We start from the raw sequence: 16,744 nt of genomic DNA, 5'->3' as shown, positions 1-16,744 counted from the left end.
AAAAAAAAAACTTCTCCCTTGCTGTGAGAACCCAGCTCGTCTACCCCAGTGGCTCCCAATTAGCAGTTGATGGCCACCCCTACCGCTGGGAAGTCACAATGGCCATCCTAGCCTCTGTTGCGCATCACTTACCGCACCTTGCGAACGACTTTCCTCGCAGCATTGATGTTATAAATCGACCAGCTACCGACTTCCCAGTTGCCTACTTTTTACGGGACGATGCGGAGCGTGCTCTACTAAAGAGATTAGTAAATGACATTTGTGATGGCCAGACGTGCTTTCTGCCCGTAGGTCAGTGCAAAAGTCACGAGCTTCAATCACTGAGGATCTTCATATCCGAGGAGTCAGTCGAGACGTCGGTCAGCAAGCATGTCTCCAACATGTTCCCGGACAAACCTCACTTCCGCAAGATTATCTATTTGCTGCGGGGATTGCTCGTACACGGCATTTTGCTTCTCTGCCTGAAGAAGCGATGGAATGTCCAATACGGGCTCCATCCTACGCGCGACCCTATGGCCGTCCCATTCCTTGCCAAGGGCGTGCCGTCCGACCAGGCGGAATGGGGACATCCGGATGTTGCCATCCTGTTTACATGCCTTGCATTTTATCACCAAGGAATCAGTCTCAAACAGCTACGTCAGAGTCTCCAGGCGGTGCTCAGATCTGACGACCCGACTTCGGAATACGATCGCTGGACTCAAACATCAACTGCCTTGCCGGAATCTTTACGCCATTGGAACATCATAAATGTCGATGATGAAGGCCAGGTTTATGAGATTTGGCGGCATCTTCGTTTCAGGAAAGTGGTGATCGATTATTTCCTCAAATACTTTGTTTTCCCTATCCATGCCAAGCAGTTCACCATCAAATTGCAGGCTTCAGGATGGGACATCCCGTTGTTTGGGGAAGCCGAACAGTTGAATGGGGACGACTACCCTGAACACGCTGGAATTACAACTGGATTTAGTGGGACAAATGATAATCGACGTCTACTTCCTCTGACTATAGAGCAACATGATCTTCCAGAACTGGCTCACACGAATGCAGAGGTTCTCACTTATCTTCTGCAGCCAAGGAATCGCCAATACATGGTAGCTGCCGGTTCCGATGGCAGACGCCTCTCGGAACATGATTTGCTCGACCATCTTCGACTTAAGAAGATACGTATTTTGATTGATGCTGGCGCCTACATCCTCGAGATGGACAATCACACATTAGCCAGGGCTTGGTTACAACAAGATCAGGAGGCGTTAGCCGCAGTGTATTTCGGAGCGGACAATAGACCTTGGGTGCAGTATCAAACGGGTAAAATTGCTCCTTTGATCGCTACCCCCTTCGTGGACAATATGGATCGCTGTCTTGTCTATCTCGACGAAGCACACACTCGAGGAACAGATCTCAAACTTCCGCTTGATGCTCGGGGCGCCTTGACACTTGCTTTGCATCAAACTAAGGATCACACGGTACAAGGTATTAGATTCTACTTCACGTTCTCATTCCGAGTTCGTTAAAACGAAACCATTTCTGAGGTCTCTCATGCTAACTGTCTTATTAGCCGCCATGAGATTGCGACAACTAGGCACCACGCAATCCATCACTTTTGTCGCACCACCGGAGGTTCATCAAAGCATTCTAGACGTGCGAAACAAACAGACCAATGATCGTCTTGATTCATCGGATGTCATTGCATGGCTACTTCACCAAACTTGCGCCACAAATAAGGACTTGCTTCCTTTGTACTACGCTCAAGGTGCAGACTTTTGCTACCGCATGCAAGCTGCCGCAACTTACGAGAGCTTCCTAACTCGCAGAAGCCATCGGGAAAGATTTCTCGAGCGCCTGCAGCAGCCTGAACAACAAACCCTTGAACAGCTCTATGACCCTCAGACCCGAAAGAATTGCGAGGCGGCGTCAGCTCGGGAGGAGCTAAAACTGCGAGGCGTGCTGAAGACATTCATGCGAGACCTCGGGCGAAATCACGATCTGATTCAAGAACAGTACTCCTCCGCTCACACCTCAGCGCTGGAAGAAGTGGAGCAGGAGCGGGAGGTGGCATATGAGGTTCAGGAGGAAAGAGAGCTACAGCGACCTCGTCGTAGGAAAGCCCTTACCTTCCCTGGAATCCATCCAGCAATTCTGAGCTTTGTCGACTCCGGTGTATTGGAAGGCAAAGGGGGCTATATCAAGGCATCACAAATTCTTCTATCGACTGAGCTGGCTCTGAAGCACGGACTGAAAGCGCTCTCCATTGTCTCTCGGCTTTACGCCTCGGAGGAAATGATAAGATCGATTGAATTAAGGCGTGGGGAGAGAAATGACAACTACACGGTATGTATGTCTGTGAAATTGGGTGGGATTCAACTCATTGTGACTTACAGCGTCCTGTCCATTGGATCCTCTGGAGTATGAAGACAGACACTGCTCTCGTCATAATCCCGGAAGAAGCGGAAGCCCTGATCCCCATCATCCGCTCTATGGAGACTCCATATGTACATCTGATCCTCTACGCCGCGCCGTTCACCAAGAGAATGTTGCAGTTCAATCGTTTCAATTTCTACGCAATTCCATGTCTACCGGAGGGCTGGAATGCCCCTCTCTGGCTCCGTTTTGAGATCGGTATACTGGCAGGACGATTGTACTTCGAGCTTGATGAATACCAGGATTTGCTCGAGCGCCTCCATGTCGAGCTTGAAGGTAATTCGCGGCGTACTAAGGACACTACGTTACATTTTCTACAGGAATGGCTGGCCCTGCGTCGTCATGGTCAAGATATCTCCCATACACCAATGGGCTATGTGTGCCAGGGGTGGAGAATTCGCAACGATCATCCCTTCTTCTCGACCACGCACAAGGAAGATGAGAAGAGTGCGACTGAGCTCTTCTCCTCCGCCAAACATAACCTTGTCACCGCGGTGGAGGAGGTTTTCTACGATAGCGATGACGAAGATGTTGTTATTCTGGAAGGAGGTGACGACGGTGCATCAGATCATGGCGGAGAAATATACAATTTAGCAGATGGTAAGCGATCAAGTCCGCCCCAATCATACTGGTGTCATTCTTTTGCATTAAAAACGGTCCGGGGATGCTAATGTCTGGATGCAGGACTCGAAGGCATAAAGTTCAACTGATGTCGGAAGTCTGGCATAAATGGCCATGTGACGATTGCAGTTACGGACAGTATTCATGTATCTTAATGACACATATTTGAGTTGCATGAATGAGTGATTCGAATGCCATCGCAGCCACGGTTGAGTACAGCAACATAGTTATAGTTACTCTCCTAACCCACAAGGCCTCTCTCACTCTCTTGGACAACGACTTCTAGGCAATATGTGGTATGTTTCTCTTCTTAATTTTCCAGACAGTCGACAACGCACAAATTACTAACGTCTTCAGTCTTGCAGGTCATTAACAACAGCCAGATAATCGGAAATATTGCTACCGTGAAGGTTGAAAACAACTCAATTATATATAAGCGGTTTGATGGCGGGGAAGCTATTACTGCATGACCAATTACCACAAAAAAGAAAAAATGATATGCGCTATATGCAAATATACATATCTAGTGAGTGTCTTCGAAAACAGAAGATTATACATTAAAATTATATCAGGTCAAGCAGGTGTTTGCGTTCCCGAAGACCCTTCGATGGCACCCCCAAAACGACTTCCTCGCTTCAACCTCGGGCGGAAGGGGGTCCACCATGTGTCCGAGTTTGGGGTCGGGAGTACCTCGGTTTGCTCAATCAGAATCGACGACTTCCATTTCTCCTTGAAAAACCCGCTGGAGTTACTCGACGAACCCGGGCCCCGAGCAACATAGCTGCGGCTCTGGTACTTGCCGATCCAGAGCATTTGTTCATGTTCCCGGAGGTACCGATCACTCGAGAAATTGTTGTAGACGTTCGACCGACCCAGCATGCCAAGCTTTCGACGCTGCTCGGCCTTTTCGTACATACGCCGCGTGATCTGCTCCACTTCTTCAGGCGAAGGGTGCAACGATAAAGTTGGGGGCACATAGCCCTCCTCGTCCTCGGCAAAAGCGCTCCATTGGCCCAGTAAGGCCAGCACCCTGATTTGAGCGCTGGCCAGGGATATAGCATCGTTGGGCGCAACCACTTCGCTGAACTTCTTACCCGTTGTACGGTCAGTGACCACACAAAACGATGCACCGACGTCGGTGCAAACCACGGGCACACCAGTCAACGCAGCCTCGCCCATAGCCAACGGAAGACCTTCAGAAATGGACGAGTTCATGAACAACCACTGTACTGGATCAGCCACATATCACAAGAAGGAAAAGACAGAATATAACTTACAGCGTCTTGGAGGACCACGGATGGGTTTCCCAAACCTTTCAGGACAACATGCTCACGCAGGCCCTTCGACGCGATGATTTCCTGACACTCTGAGGCGTAGGCCGGCGCACGCTCCATGTCTCCATAGATGTGCAACCGATAGTCCTTGAAGCCCCAAATATTGACAATGAGGTCAGTTGCCATGATCGCTGTCTTGATGTCTTTGACATATCTGCGAGATGTCAGCTACTCAATCCGGCGAAATCAAATTCCTGGGACTTACCGAATATGCGATAACATGACTACCGTCGGGGTAGCAGTCTTGATTGTCTCAATTGGCTTGTATTTGTCCATGTTTGTGATTCCGTTCACAACCGGGTCAATCTTTCGACGGAAGGTCCGGCGATGCTGGAGGGCACCTTCGCAGGTTCCTAGTTCGATTTCCCATCCCGGATTGAAGTATTCGGCACATGGCAGGACAACGTCTGCGTGATGCTGGATCAGAACACACGAAAGATGTCCCAAGCCAATGAGAGTGGTATTGACAAAGGTCGAATCGAAGGAAACAGCTGATGACAAGAATGTGGTCATCTCACGAAAAGAGACGCAATGGTCCCAGACATGCAAGGCGCATTGACGCTTTACCTTGCACAGGATACCGTATGTAGCGCCCGTGAAGTGGTGCGAAACTTGGAAAACATCGGGAATCTTGTCGGGAACGGGGATGGAGAAGATAAAGAGATCTACCACTGTCAGTGATAATCGAAAATGGGACCGGCCAGTGAGTGATTAAGAACTTACAGCGGTGCCACATGTCCAATGCCGAGTCAAGCTGCAGGAGCGTGGGCCTTTCGGAATTCAACCATTGTGAAACAGGAACAGCGCCGGGCGTGTCCTCGCTGAGCCACATGCCTCTCCATGCCTGTTTGACAGTATCACTCATCCAGACATCGTTCCAACTGCGAGACGACTCAAAGTACGTGTTCAAGTCCACCAGGGCCCGTGTCGCTTCCTCGATATGTGAGCGGGTGAGGTGGACGGCTCGTGAACAGCGAACTAAACTGGATAGAATGGGGAGGAAGTTGCGTCGAATATCTTCAACCGTGGTGTCGTATGATTTTTCGACCACTGCGGAGTCCAAACAATTTTGGAACACCCCATGGGTCGGATTGAGGAAATCCAGACCCCATTGCGGCAGGACAGTCAGCGACTGCACGTTACGTTCGATCTGGAATCGGGGGACGCCAAAGTCGTTCGCCGCCTCGGCGAGGATGTGCCATCTGATATGCTTCAGATCGTTGACCATGTCCCTTCGGCATGCAGAGACACCTCCTGGCTCATTGGGCCAAGTGCCGGTGTCCATCGCCAAAACATGCAGCTCGCTGTCGGTATCTTGCAGCTGTGTCGACAGTGTACGTGTGTTGATCCTCGCGTCACCTCCTTGGCCGAAACTGTACAGGTCACTGATCTTGAAGGCCAGTTGTGTCCACGAACTGATTTCGGGATCAATATCGACACGAGCGAGAATGGTGTCTACCTGGGCGTCAAGATAGTCTGCTGCTGACTCCAGACGACCCCAGTCGCGCCGCCTCCAGTACGGACGGAGAATACGATCAGACCGGAGCAGAATCTCGTCTAACCACCGGGTAGTAACCGCATCGAATTCTTTCGAGGCTTTCCAAGATTTCCACAGATGTGTTCGAGCACGCGATGTTGGAATCGGATATTGCTTGACATTTAGTCCCAGGTGGCGGGAAATAATGTTCGTTTTGGTCGAAGAAAACGAGACAAGCGGATTGTCGTGCAAGAAGCTGCACCCAGTTGGCTTTTCGAGGACATGGAACCAGTCGTCACAGATCATGGGCGGCGTGGGAACGTGTTCGCCGTTTAGAGTAGTCGCAATGATCGGATGGAACTTGTGATCATAGGTCCACTGAGCATTGTAGACATCGCCATCTTGGATGAACACAGCCTCGGTGACCCGCGGATAGGGGATCCATTTGTCCAGGCGCTCCGGACGTGTGGGTGGCGGCATACTCCAGGCGACCTTGATTTTGATATGGGGAAAGACATACTCGGCACGAAGCAACTCGTCATCGAACTTCGCATTCTTGCGGTACCAGTACTGGAATTGGACGGGATTGACGCCTCTCATGGCGGACCCGGTGGTGATGTATCCTCGCTCGTCGTACTGGACAACTTGTCCTTCGAGCTCGCCAGCAAGGCACTGTCGCTGCATGGGCAGCTTTGCCCTGGAAGTTGAGGCATTCTCGGGATAATCATATACAAACTCGTTCTGCAGAGTTCCCTTGCTGTCATACTCTTCCCGACTGCGAAGAATGAGCTTGCCAGTGTATGTGTTGACGGCCACCAGATTCTGGCGTTGACTTGGTTCTTGCTCGTGCCGACCGGAGTACTGATAAAGTCGGGAACATCCGTCTGTCTCCTGATGCATGAAGCACGTTGTTAGACCGTTCAGACTTTCAAGAACGATACGGTGCTTTTCCAGCACCGTCCTCTGTCCTTTCATGTTCTTATAGAGCGCAGAAACCTTGTCTCGGCCATGCAACTACAGAAGATTAGCTCGGATCGTGGGTAGAGAAAGGATGACATACCAGAACAAAGGGGAGGATAAGGTCCTGCAAGGACTTGCAAAAAGACCAAATAGCAGTCAGAATATATGTGATTGGCCACGAGAAGACCAGCGACTGGCCGCGAAGTATATAGTTCAACTCTCGTTGATACTCGGGATCTGCGACCAATGAGAGCACTGTGAACTTGATACAGGTTCGAATCTTTTGAAGGAACCGCATGATTGTGACTCGGATAAAGTCGACAAGCCCCTTGTTCTTGAGCGGAACATCGGATGACACCGTGGTAATCAGTTGATCATAGCTGGAGTCCCGGAAATCCGATCTGGGTCCAAAGTCCTCATCATGGGCAGCGATCGCGCCGGCATACTGGCCTACAAGGACGGCCAGGGAAGTACTCAAGCTATACCTTGCAATGAAGCTGTGGAGGTCCACTTTGTCGGCTTGTCCAGCTCGAGAAAGAATCCATTCGGCATCGGGTGCAGAAAGGCGAGTTGGTTGGCCGCATGCTCTTTCCAACAAGAAGGCGTGGATATGCCGAGGCATGAGATCCCATTCCCTGTCAGGGTCCATTCCCAGGAGCAGGTGGCGGAGCATTGTTTTTTGAGCGTTGGCGATCACCCGTCCTCTTTCAGGGGAAGAGCCTTCGAGCTCGCGCTTGATGCCTTCAGGGACGGCAAGCGCACCACTGTCGTGATGCTGGACTACCAAGAGCTCTGCTAACATTGCATGGTCGTGCGAAAGCCCCACGAGACTTTCGGCCGTGACTTGAACGAGAGCCTCAGCGATGGCTCGGCAATTGCGACGAATGTTCACGACCCATTCATCCCCAACAAGGTCCAGGCTGATCAAAATGAAGACATGAAGCCGATCTCCTGTTCTTTGTGTGATCGCGCGCATGGTTGGCTCCTGTTGTTGCAGCAGGAGATGACGCGTTGACACAAGCTCGACAACTGTTTCTCCTGATTGCCATAGCTCGGCTGTGCGATGCAAGATAGTCCCTGCTTGAGGAAAGGCTTGTTGCAAGCTGGGAGGTGTCCTGGTTCCGCTCTCGGAGCGAAGAATATGCATCACCTCCATACCAGGGTGTTGAGAAGGATCCAGCTTGTACCGGAGCTCGGGAGAAAGAGCACAGATTGCACCAAATGTATGGGATAATGTGGTTTGTGAGAAGTCCGGATCTGGCTCCAGCGTGCTGCAGGTGTACGATACCGTATCCTTGTCCTTGGCAACCCCTGTCAAGTTCTGACCACGGGGCCACCCCACGTCAGCCCTGAAGAAAGACACAATCGCCGTCGTCCAGGTGCCAACAGACAATCCGAGCACACCGCCGTAAGCAAAGTCCCGCGCGAGGACTCGCAGCAGGATGCAAGCCAGGAAACCAACAACCGCGCCGACAGTCAGTGCTCGATCCGATCGGAATCCAGTGTAAATTCTGTTATACTGGTACCAAAGAAGACCCGTATATGCACCGATATACGCCAAGTACATGATGGTGGCGCTGCGTGAGCCTTCAAAGGTCCACATCAGAGCGCATGTGACTGCAATGGCCCAGATATGAAGGAACGCAAATTTGAGCAGATTTCGCCAGTACAGCGCCCGTCGAGCGCGTGCATCATTGCGCGTGGCTTCCCGCAGGAACTCGAGGGAGGGAATCGGCTGAGGTGTCTTCTGATGTGCCAGCGTCCACAGCGGCTGCGAGACGCCATCGAGCATGACAGCACCTATTAGATAATAACACAGACCGAAACCTACAGCCAAGCGATAAGTCTCACTTGACGCGGAGGAGAGTCCCACCAGTCCTTCGCCGGTGAACAAGGCCGTCCACTTGTCCATCAGGGCGATGATGAAGTAGAGAATTCCGCCCCAGACGTCTTTACCCGTGTGCCGCCAGTGGAGGAAAGCATTATGCAATTTGAGTCCCTTTTGCATGTCGCCCATGGTGTCAACGGCGGCTTTGAGCTGCAAGTTCCACGTCGGACTGTAGGCAAGAGGAAGCCTTGTCCGGGAGAATTTGCAGTACCACACAAGCAGAAACATTGTCGCAGAATATTCCTCGGCAAGACGCTTGACGAACGGGTCCGCCGTGGACCTGGTCCAGAACCAGCGCTTCCGTTCCTTCAGCACGCAGGCCAGTAATGTCTGACGGGCTAGGGCAGTGGATGCTAACTCCTTATCGGCATCATCAATAGATCCACTGGCCAGATATGTCCGCTGGTACCAGTCGACTACTTGGCCGTCTGTGATGCAGGGAATGTGCAGGTACCAATTGTTCCACTTGGCGATCACACGTCGAGCACCGAGCAATAATGCTGCCAAAAAGACGGCCAGTACGCAAGGATAGATGATGATGTCGTGTTGGACCCAAATGGTGAGAACGGGAGAGATGAACAGGATGGGAATGCAGCTCATAATCACCGTGCGGCCCTGTCAAGGTCAGTATCAATTCCCATTACCCTGTCCGTGAAAAAGACTTACCGACTGGAACTGGAATCCCGGGAGCTGATAGATTGATAATGCAGACAGCGTCATCAGATATACCGTGAGCATCATCAGGTATGCGAAGAAGACAACAGCAGACACAAAGTCTTTGGCGATTCCGATCCCAAGGAATGCTAAGATACCTCCCACGGAGACGACTGCTAGACCGGCAATGAACCGGGTCATGACGAACATGCTCATCGCAGGAAAGGCCATGGCATATAGATAGTAGCTGCCTCCCGAGCTGATCCAACCGCCGAAGCCACCGCAGAGTAGCAGCGCAACCATCAAGGCGGTGGTCGCCATTGTTTTATCAGTATTGCTCATGAATGTTGTGAGATACAGGCCGCGTCCGATGGTCGTCAGGAGAGTGATATCAATCAGCGCCGGAACTGCAAAGATACCGAGGAACGTAACGCGGTAGGACCATGGGAGGTCCTCTTGCCCTCCGTTGGGATCCAGATCGATGTCCATGGAGGCATAAGCAGTGGGAAGATCGGTGAACGCTTCCTCTCGTCGAGGCGGTTGGTGCTGGTGATAATATGCGCGGATACGATCGGACAAGATCTTGCCAATGGCCTTGGGCGTCATGTCAATGTAAGCATCGCACCTGGCCCCGACTGCATAATTTTCAGCGAAGCAAGATGTTTGCACGTGGTGGAGATTCGGACGCGGGTTACGATCAAGAACCTCGAGGTAGATCTCATTCATTGCCAGCCTACGAAAGGCGCAGAAGACGGACAGGGCCAGAAAGTCTGCTTTGACATCAATCCGGCCCGGCTGGAGAATAGCCTCTATGGCCTCGGTAAGCCGAGCCAGACTCATGCTGTCTGCCTCAATGAGCATCTCAGGAAGACGCGTGTCAATCTCTTCAAACAGTGCCAGAGCCGTTCTGGGTTCGAGGGATGCGCAGCCCTGGTCGTGGTACCAGGCCAGACGCCCCTCGACGAGCTGTTTAGCCGACACTTCCCCACTGAGATAGGCCGTCGAAGTCATAGCCCGCAACTGGCTCAGAGTTGGGACTTCCAGCAGTTGAAATTCACAGCACGGGCGAACTTTAGCCACTAAGGCCGACGACACTTTGCATGTCGACAGTGTCAACCGTTGCATCCAGAGCAGGGCTTCTGCGGGACTGAGGTCTTCGATGTCGTTCACCAGTCGAGGAGGCAGATCCCACTTTGGAGAAAGTGTGTTTCTGGCATCCGCAAGGGCGATTTCCGCCGTGAAGCATTCGTACCGACTGAATTTGCGACGCGATAGGAAGGTGTGTAAGATGGTTCCCGTCCGATCAACCGTCTTGCCAGAGATGTAAATGTCCATCGCGCCCGTGAGGGAATCAACTTCATACATGCCCCAGACCTGGGACTCGCTGCGCGTGCGGAATCCGGAGTGTAAGCCGACCCAGATGCGAAGATTGTCATTTTCCGCACCGTTACCAGAGGAAAGCAGATCAATCAATTCTTGGATCGTGGCAAACATTGCGCCCGCACCGCTGGAAGCTTTCTGCGATTTGAGGAGAGCACGCAGGTCCGCCGCGATACGACGCAGCTCCTCTGCTTGAATCCGGTCTAGTAGGTCTAGGTCACGGATGCTCCGTTGCGCCTCGAGAAGGTCATTGATATCTTTTTCAGAGCAGTGAAGGCCCATTTGAAAACAGCCCAGACCGGTGTAGTCGACACCGTCGGGGGAAACAGAGAAGGGATTCATGTGTGCGTAATCCATTTTGGATGGCCAATCAACTGCATCGATGTGTATCGCGCGCGCATCGACCAGTGACCGATTTGGACGAGGAACGATGGTCATTTTCTCGAGGATATCCGGTACGAAGCTCCTCAGAGTTTCGTACTGAGCATCGTTCTCAGCTGAGACTCCCGTCACCTGCACGTACGTCAGCTTTAGAACTTGCTACAGATGGAGTGGAGTGCTTACCTTGTCATTGAAGCGCCAATTGTCGTGGGCCTTGAGCACAACATCGTCCTTCAGCCACATCAATGCTCCCAAGGGCTCGTTCTTGATTGCTCGACGAGCGGCAATCTTGGCGTCGGTCAGAGCGGATCGAGGACCAATCCAGGTCATGGCGCTGTTGTAACCGCACCACTTGAATGTCCGTTGGAGAACATGGTGGGATACGTCGACATCATCCTCAACCGTCTCCCACATGGCGAGAGTGCAGCCTCCCATGGCTTTTTGGGCAGCCACAACTCGCATGGCCGTCCGCATCTTTTCCATCTGGAAGTAGTCCCGTTGGTTGCCGTCGCGGAATATCGTACCATTACGGTAGACAACGCCCCGGATGCGACTTATGTTGATGTCGCGACATTCACGTTCACTGAGATAATCGGGAGGGGACATCTCCAGCCACACATCGAGGCCAATACCATTGATGTACTGAACCAAGTGGTTAAGTACAACCGGTTGGAAATGCTTCTGCCAGTCTGCCAGGAGGACCCCGTGAAGTGGGGACTCCCTTCCTTGCGGATGACTGAAATTCGAGATGACTGTTTGAGCAACGACACACAAAGCTTGAATGACTTCATCGATCGTGATGCTTGTCTCCTGGTTCACCAAACTCTGAACATCCAGGCGACCAAGGACGTGAGCGGAGGTGCAATGACTGAATATAGCGCTCACCACCCCAGGTTGAAGAGGGTCGACCACGATGACGTCCCATCGCGCCAGTAGGGACGATTGCTCTGGACTAGGAGGGCTTGATACCGACCCCAGATATGCCCCGAATGACTTCAATTCGACATTTGCGGGGTTCTGCGAACGCAGAGGTTTCGTTTCCCTCTTCAAGCGGTCAAGATAACGAGTGATGGCCGCAGGGGCGGCTGACAGTTGACGTCTCCCCTATTTCCAGCGCGGATCAGTATCAATGATGAGAGACAGGAGGAGCGAACGTACCTTCCAGCGAGCATAAAGCTTCTTTCCGATGATGAACAGGATGTATAGGCAGCCCAGGATGATGGTGGTCAGTAGCAGAACAGCGAGTACTTTGTCCCACCAGGTCTTCAGCATTCCATGCCATCCAATGGCATGGAGACCCAGATATTCTGGCCCCATAGCGAACGAAATCTGGGCAACAGAGACACGATAACGAGTGATATGCACAAACCTACAGATGCATGGGTGTTCGGATCTATATGATGATGATATAAAGCCAGAAGCCACCACCAATCTGCCGGCTATCTATTCCAACTAGAGTCTGACGAGAGTCAGTGATACATCTCTATGACAGATACGAGGTCAAGTTCATGGTGGCTGAGCTACAAGTGCCTGTGCTTAAGAATCAAACGCAGTATTGATTTCAGCTCGATCTTGCCGCCCAAATTTACCATGGGGACGAGGCCGAAACCGCAGCAGCACTAGTGCAGCAGTGGTCTGAGCCAAAAATAAATCTTTATCAAGAACCCTGTCTATGACCGTATCTGAGTTCAAGGGTGGGATGCATCTAGCGAGCCAAGGGTCTGGATGTGTCTTGGTCCTCAGCCGCTAGTTCTGGTAAAATGCTGTTGCTCTCGGGCCTCCAGTGAGGAGAGTTGGGGACAGTCCGTCCTCAGGTATTTGTAGAGGATCACTTGGACTTTGATACAGATCCGTCTTTGCGTTGTGATCTCCATCACTGTCAAGTGGCTTACGTGCTCTTCCCCCCAATCGATCCACCACGCTCGACCCGAAATGGCCTCTTCGAAGGTGAAAGGACGACGAAATCTGTGGATTGGCATCGGTGTGGCCGTTGCCATTGTGGTGATTATTGTCATTGTGGTGCCATTGGCGGTTATCCTGCCCAAGAAGCATCATGGCAAGAAGGCTACGATCCTGTTCCCCCTCTACATCTGGCCAGAAACAAACAGTACATGGGATCCACTCTACGAGGAGTAAGTTTGCCTTTCCCCGATCAAGAGGGAGAGTTGGTCGAATTGATGTCGTCAGAGTTACCAACTACCCCGATCTCAACTTTACCATCATCATCAATCCCAGCAGTGGTCCGGGAAACAGCTCGCAGCCCACCTCGCAGTACGCGTACCAGATCAAGCGGCTGAATGCGTACCCGAATGTGCGGACCGTAGGATACGTGCGCACAGGCTATGCGAGCCGGAATCTCACCACGGTGCTGCAGGAGGTGGACACCTACTCGGGGTGGGCAGCGCAATCGCCAACGCTTGCCATGCATGGGATCTTTTTCGACGAGGTACCCAGCGAGTATGCCACGTCCTCGGCCGAATACCTGGCTACGATCAATGAAGCGGCCAAGAACGCCTCCGGACTGAGGCCAGACCGAACGGTGAGCCATCCGTGTCTCTGTTTGTTTGCGTATTTCTGTTTCAGTACGCTTTTCAGTGCGCTAGACAGGGCATACTGAACTCAAAGCTGCCTGGCGCCGAGACATGCTTTTGAGGCTCTACTGATGATTCATCGTGATAGGTGATCCATAACCCGGGCGCGATCCCAGACTCCCGATATAGTACTATCGAAGGCACAGATGTGACTGTTGTCTTTGAGCAGTCCTATCAGGAGTATCACACCAAGCATGCGAACCTGCAAGCGCTTCCTGCGAACCGGACCGCCTACAGCTACATGATCCACTCGGTTCCTTCGATGAATAATGGAACGCTCCGCAGCTTGGTAGACGATCTGAGCGAGCGCGCGGAGTATCTGTTTCTCACGACGCTGAGCCAGAATTTCTATGAGAGTTTTGACCCACAGTTACCCACTCTGTGTGCTGTCATGCCAAGTTGACGTGGATGAACCCATGGTATTGGACGCGGGGAGAGCGATGTTTGACTTTCGATCACTTTGCATGTATCCGTAATGGAATTATCTTTTTCTGGATTTTCGCAGCCTTGATTAGTGGCTTTGTACTTCGTATTGATCAAGCTTTGATAGTGCTCGACCAGAAATTGAATGGCTGGCTGGCAGCGAAATGTGATATCGCGACTGGCCATCAACGGCGCCACATGGCTGCATCTCTGCAGGTCGTCAGCACTAGATGACTCCCTATCTCATAATCTTGTAGGCCAGACCTGGTAGGCCATGTTTTGGGCGCAGTGGGTTCCTGCTTACAGTGACACAGTGACCGTGACAGAGATGCAGACTAACCCCTGTCAATCAGACCAGTCTATTTAGCATTCATCCATTTCTACCAAGGACGGAGAAACTCACTTGACAGTAGACACCGAATCTGACCGAATACCGGCCTCAATCTCTATCACTTTTCGCCATCTTCTTTGAATATTACCACACGTCGGCAACAATGGCCCCAAAATCAGGAGTCCTGGTACCTTTGTACATTTATCCCCTGTCGACGACGACCTGGGCCCCACTCTACGAGGCGTGAGTTTCCGACCAATCCTCTACATTCTGTACAGTCGGTATCATTAACCGCTTTCAGTATCACAGCCCATCCTGATCTAGATTTCCTGGTGGTGGTGAACCCCAACAGCGGACCGGGCGAGTTGCCTTCCCCGAACAAGGATTATGCCCGCGAGGTCCCCCGGCTGAACGCCTTTGCGAACGTCTACACGGTCGGCTACATTCGCATCCACTACTGCAGCAAGCCTCTCGAGACGGTCTACGAGGAGATTGATCGGTACGCCAGCTGGTCGCACTCCGATGGCCTAGGACTGGGTGGGATTCTCCTGGACGAGACCCCGAACCACTACTCCGAGGAGCTGGAAGCGTACCTGCTGGCTTGCACAAAGTATATCAAGAATCATCCGGGGATCCTGCGCGAGCGAATGGTTTGTTTACACTTTTTCAGGTTTCACATGGGAATTGTCTCACAGAGTGTTGACGTCTTTGACCTGGCTGATGGCTGACGCTACTATTTTTACTTGTCAGGTCGTCCATAACCCTGGAACGCCTCCCGATGCCGGTTTGGCGGACACCTGTCCGGATCTCATTCTCACCTGCGAAGAGCCATATGCGCGATACTGCTCGGACGAGGTGCAGCACCGTCTCGGCGAGCTGCCCTATGATCGAAGCCGGTGTGGGTACATGATCAATGCGGTGCCTGTGAGCGAGCTGGCGGGATTGGTGCGTGAATTGCGCGACCGGGCGGCTTATCTGTTTGTCACGGAGGTGCATGGAGACTTCTATGAGCGATTTGGACCAACCAGTTGGGGGGAATTGATGCACGCGCTGGAGAGATAAAAGATAGTGCTAGTATCTGTCTAGTGTCTAGACGGTCGAATCTCGATCTGTCATTATTGCGCACTTTAGCTGTCACTGGAGCCAACTTGGCATGCACTAGTAGAACCCACTGAGCTGAAGCGCCAGTCGCCACATTGGATCGTTGGGTTTCACATGTCGATATCCAGGTGGATCTCCTCAATAATTGGTCGATAACGGTGAGACATCCACAGAAACGCCTCCATTGATATAGTGTGGAATATCGGCAGTTGCCTACTTGGTGCACCGCCAGCACATCAAGCTGACTGCAGAGGGCCATGACTGTGCCATTAATAGGCAAATAATGGCGACATGATAACGACACAAAGTATATTCCTCGTACGGAGTAAAGACTTACGGTATGTATTGTATGGCTAGTACGAGACAGACGGTCATACAAGCCATGTCTCGGCTATGATCTCCAGCTTGGAGATGAAAATAGCGACAGGGACAGGAAGTGCATGGCAAAATCAATGGATGGCAATGAATCATGACGAGGAGGATTGAGATCCGTTTGGACTTTATTGTCTGCGATGAGCCTCCTGGGCTGCAATTCTTTGCTCCGATACTTGTCCAAGCACTATGACGATGACTTCAAGTTCGCATTCAGAAAGAAGCCCGTCTGCTTCTCCGCGGCTCTTCTCTGAAGTCCCGACGCCAGACAGCGAGACGGACGGTCTCTTTGACTCGTTGACCCCTGTCACTGATGGCGAGCAGTATGTCCTTGTCACCGGGGGACTGGGATTCATCGGCAGCCATACCTGTCTGGAGCTGATGAAGGCGGGATACAATGTCCTCATCGTCGACGACCTGAGTAACAGCTACCGTCATGTGTTTTCCCGGATTCTGCTAGCAGCGAAACTCCACTTCGACGGCACGGACGGCCACTGTCCTAAGGCGACGCTGTACGATGTCGACTACCGCGACATGTCTGCCATGAGGGACCTGCTGGACTCCTCTACCCGGCAATCGAGCATCATCGGGGTCATCCACTTTGCAGCCTTCAAGCAGGTCGAAGAGAGCATCCGCACCCCGCTCAAGTACTACCGCAACAACATCAACGGGCTCGTCGACCTCCTCACCCTGCTGGACCAGTACCGCATCACCACCTTCATCTTCTCCTCCTCCGCAAACGTCTACGGCAAACTCGCCGAGCACCGCCCGATCCTTCGCGAGGAAGAATGCCCCCATCAACCCGACCTCCCC

At 52.1% G+C, this 16,744-nt stretch overlaps 4 protein-coding genes across 4 annotated transcripts; 3 read left to right on the top strand and 1 right to left on the bottom strand.

Annotated features, from left to right (window-relative positions):
• Positions 1–98: 98 nt before the first annotated feature.
• CDV56_102203 (uncharacterized protein) lies at positions 99–3,128 on the top strand (the record flags this gene model as incomplete). The annotated part of the gene is made up of 4 exons (XM_026755822.1): positions 99–1,470; positions 1,556–2,328; positions 2,379–3,018; positions 3,103–3,128. 4 exons carry the CDS (start codon positions 99–101, stop codon positions 3,126–3,128), a joined length of 2,811 nt encoding a protein of 936 aa, XP_026611713.1.
• A 484-nt stretch (positions 3,129–3,612) lies between these two features.
• CDV56_100857 (glycosyltransferase family 4 protein) lies at positions 3,613–12,430 on the bottom strand (the record flags this gene model as incomplete). The annotated part of the gene is made up of 8 exons (XM_026754476.1): positions 3,613–4,263; positions 4,317–4,527; positions 4,579–5,038; positions 5,097–6,864; positions 6,911–9,313; positions 9,365–11,245; positions 11,297–12,217; positions 12,272–12,430. The coding sequence occupies 8 exons, from the start codon at positions 12,428–12,430 to the stop codon at positions 3,613–3,615; spliced, it is 8,454 nt and encodes a 2,817-aa protein (XP_026611712.1).
• A 615-nt stretch (positions 12,431–13,045) lies between these two features.
• Positions 13,046–14,107, top strand: CDV56_100581 (spherulation-specific family 4 protein; the record flags this gene model as incomplete). The annotated part of the gene is made up of 3 exons (XM_026754200.1): positions 13,046–13,245; positions 13,301–13,652; positions 13,793–14,107. 3 exons carry the CDS (start codon positions 13,046–13,048, stop codon positions 14,105–14,107), a joined length of 867 nt encoding a protein of 288 aa, XP_026611711.1.
• Positions 14,108–14,621: 514 nt separating this feature from the next.
• CDV56_100373 (spherulation-specific family 4 protein) lies at positions 14,622–15,520 on the top strand (the record flags this gene model as incomplete). The annotated part of the gene is made up of 3 exons (XM_026753992.1): positions 14,622–14,701; positions 14,760–15,108; positions 15,209–15,520. The coding sequence occupies 3 exons, from the start codon at positions 14,622–14,624 to the stop codon at positions 15,518–15,520; spliced, it is 741 nt and encodes a 246-aa protein (XP_026611710.1).
• Positions 15,521–16,744: the final 1,224 nt, after the last annotated feature.

This window comes from Aspergillus thermomutatus, assembly GCF_002237265.1.
Source record: "Aspergillus thermomutatus strain HMR AF 39 chromosome Unknown NODE_210, whole genome shotgun sequence".
In the NCBI taxonomy this organism is placed as follows: Eukaryota; Fungi; Ascomycota; class Eurotiomycetes; order Eurotiales; family Aspergillaceae; genus Aspergillus; species Aspergillus thermomutatus.
The sequence above is the reverse complement of the archived record's forward strand: the minus strand, read 5'-3'. Positions and strand labels throughout refer to the sequence as shown.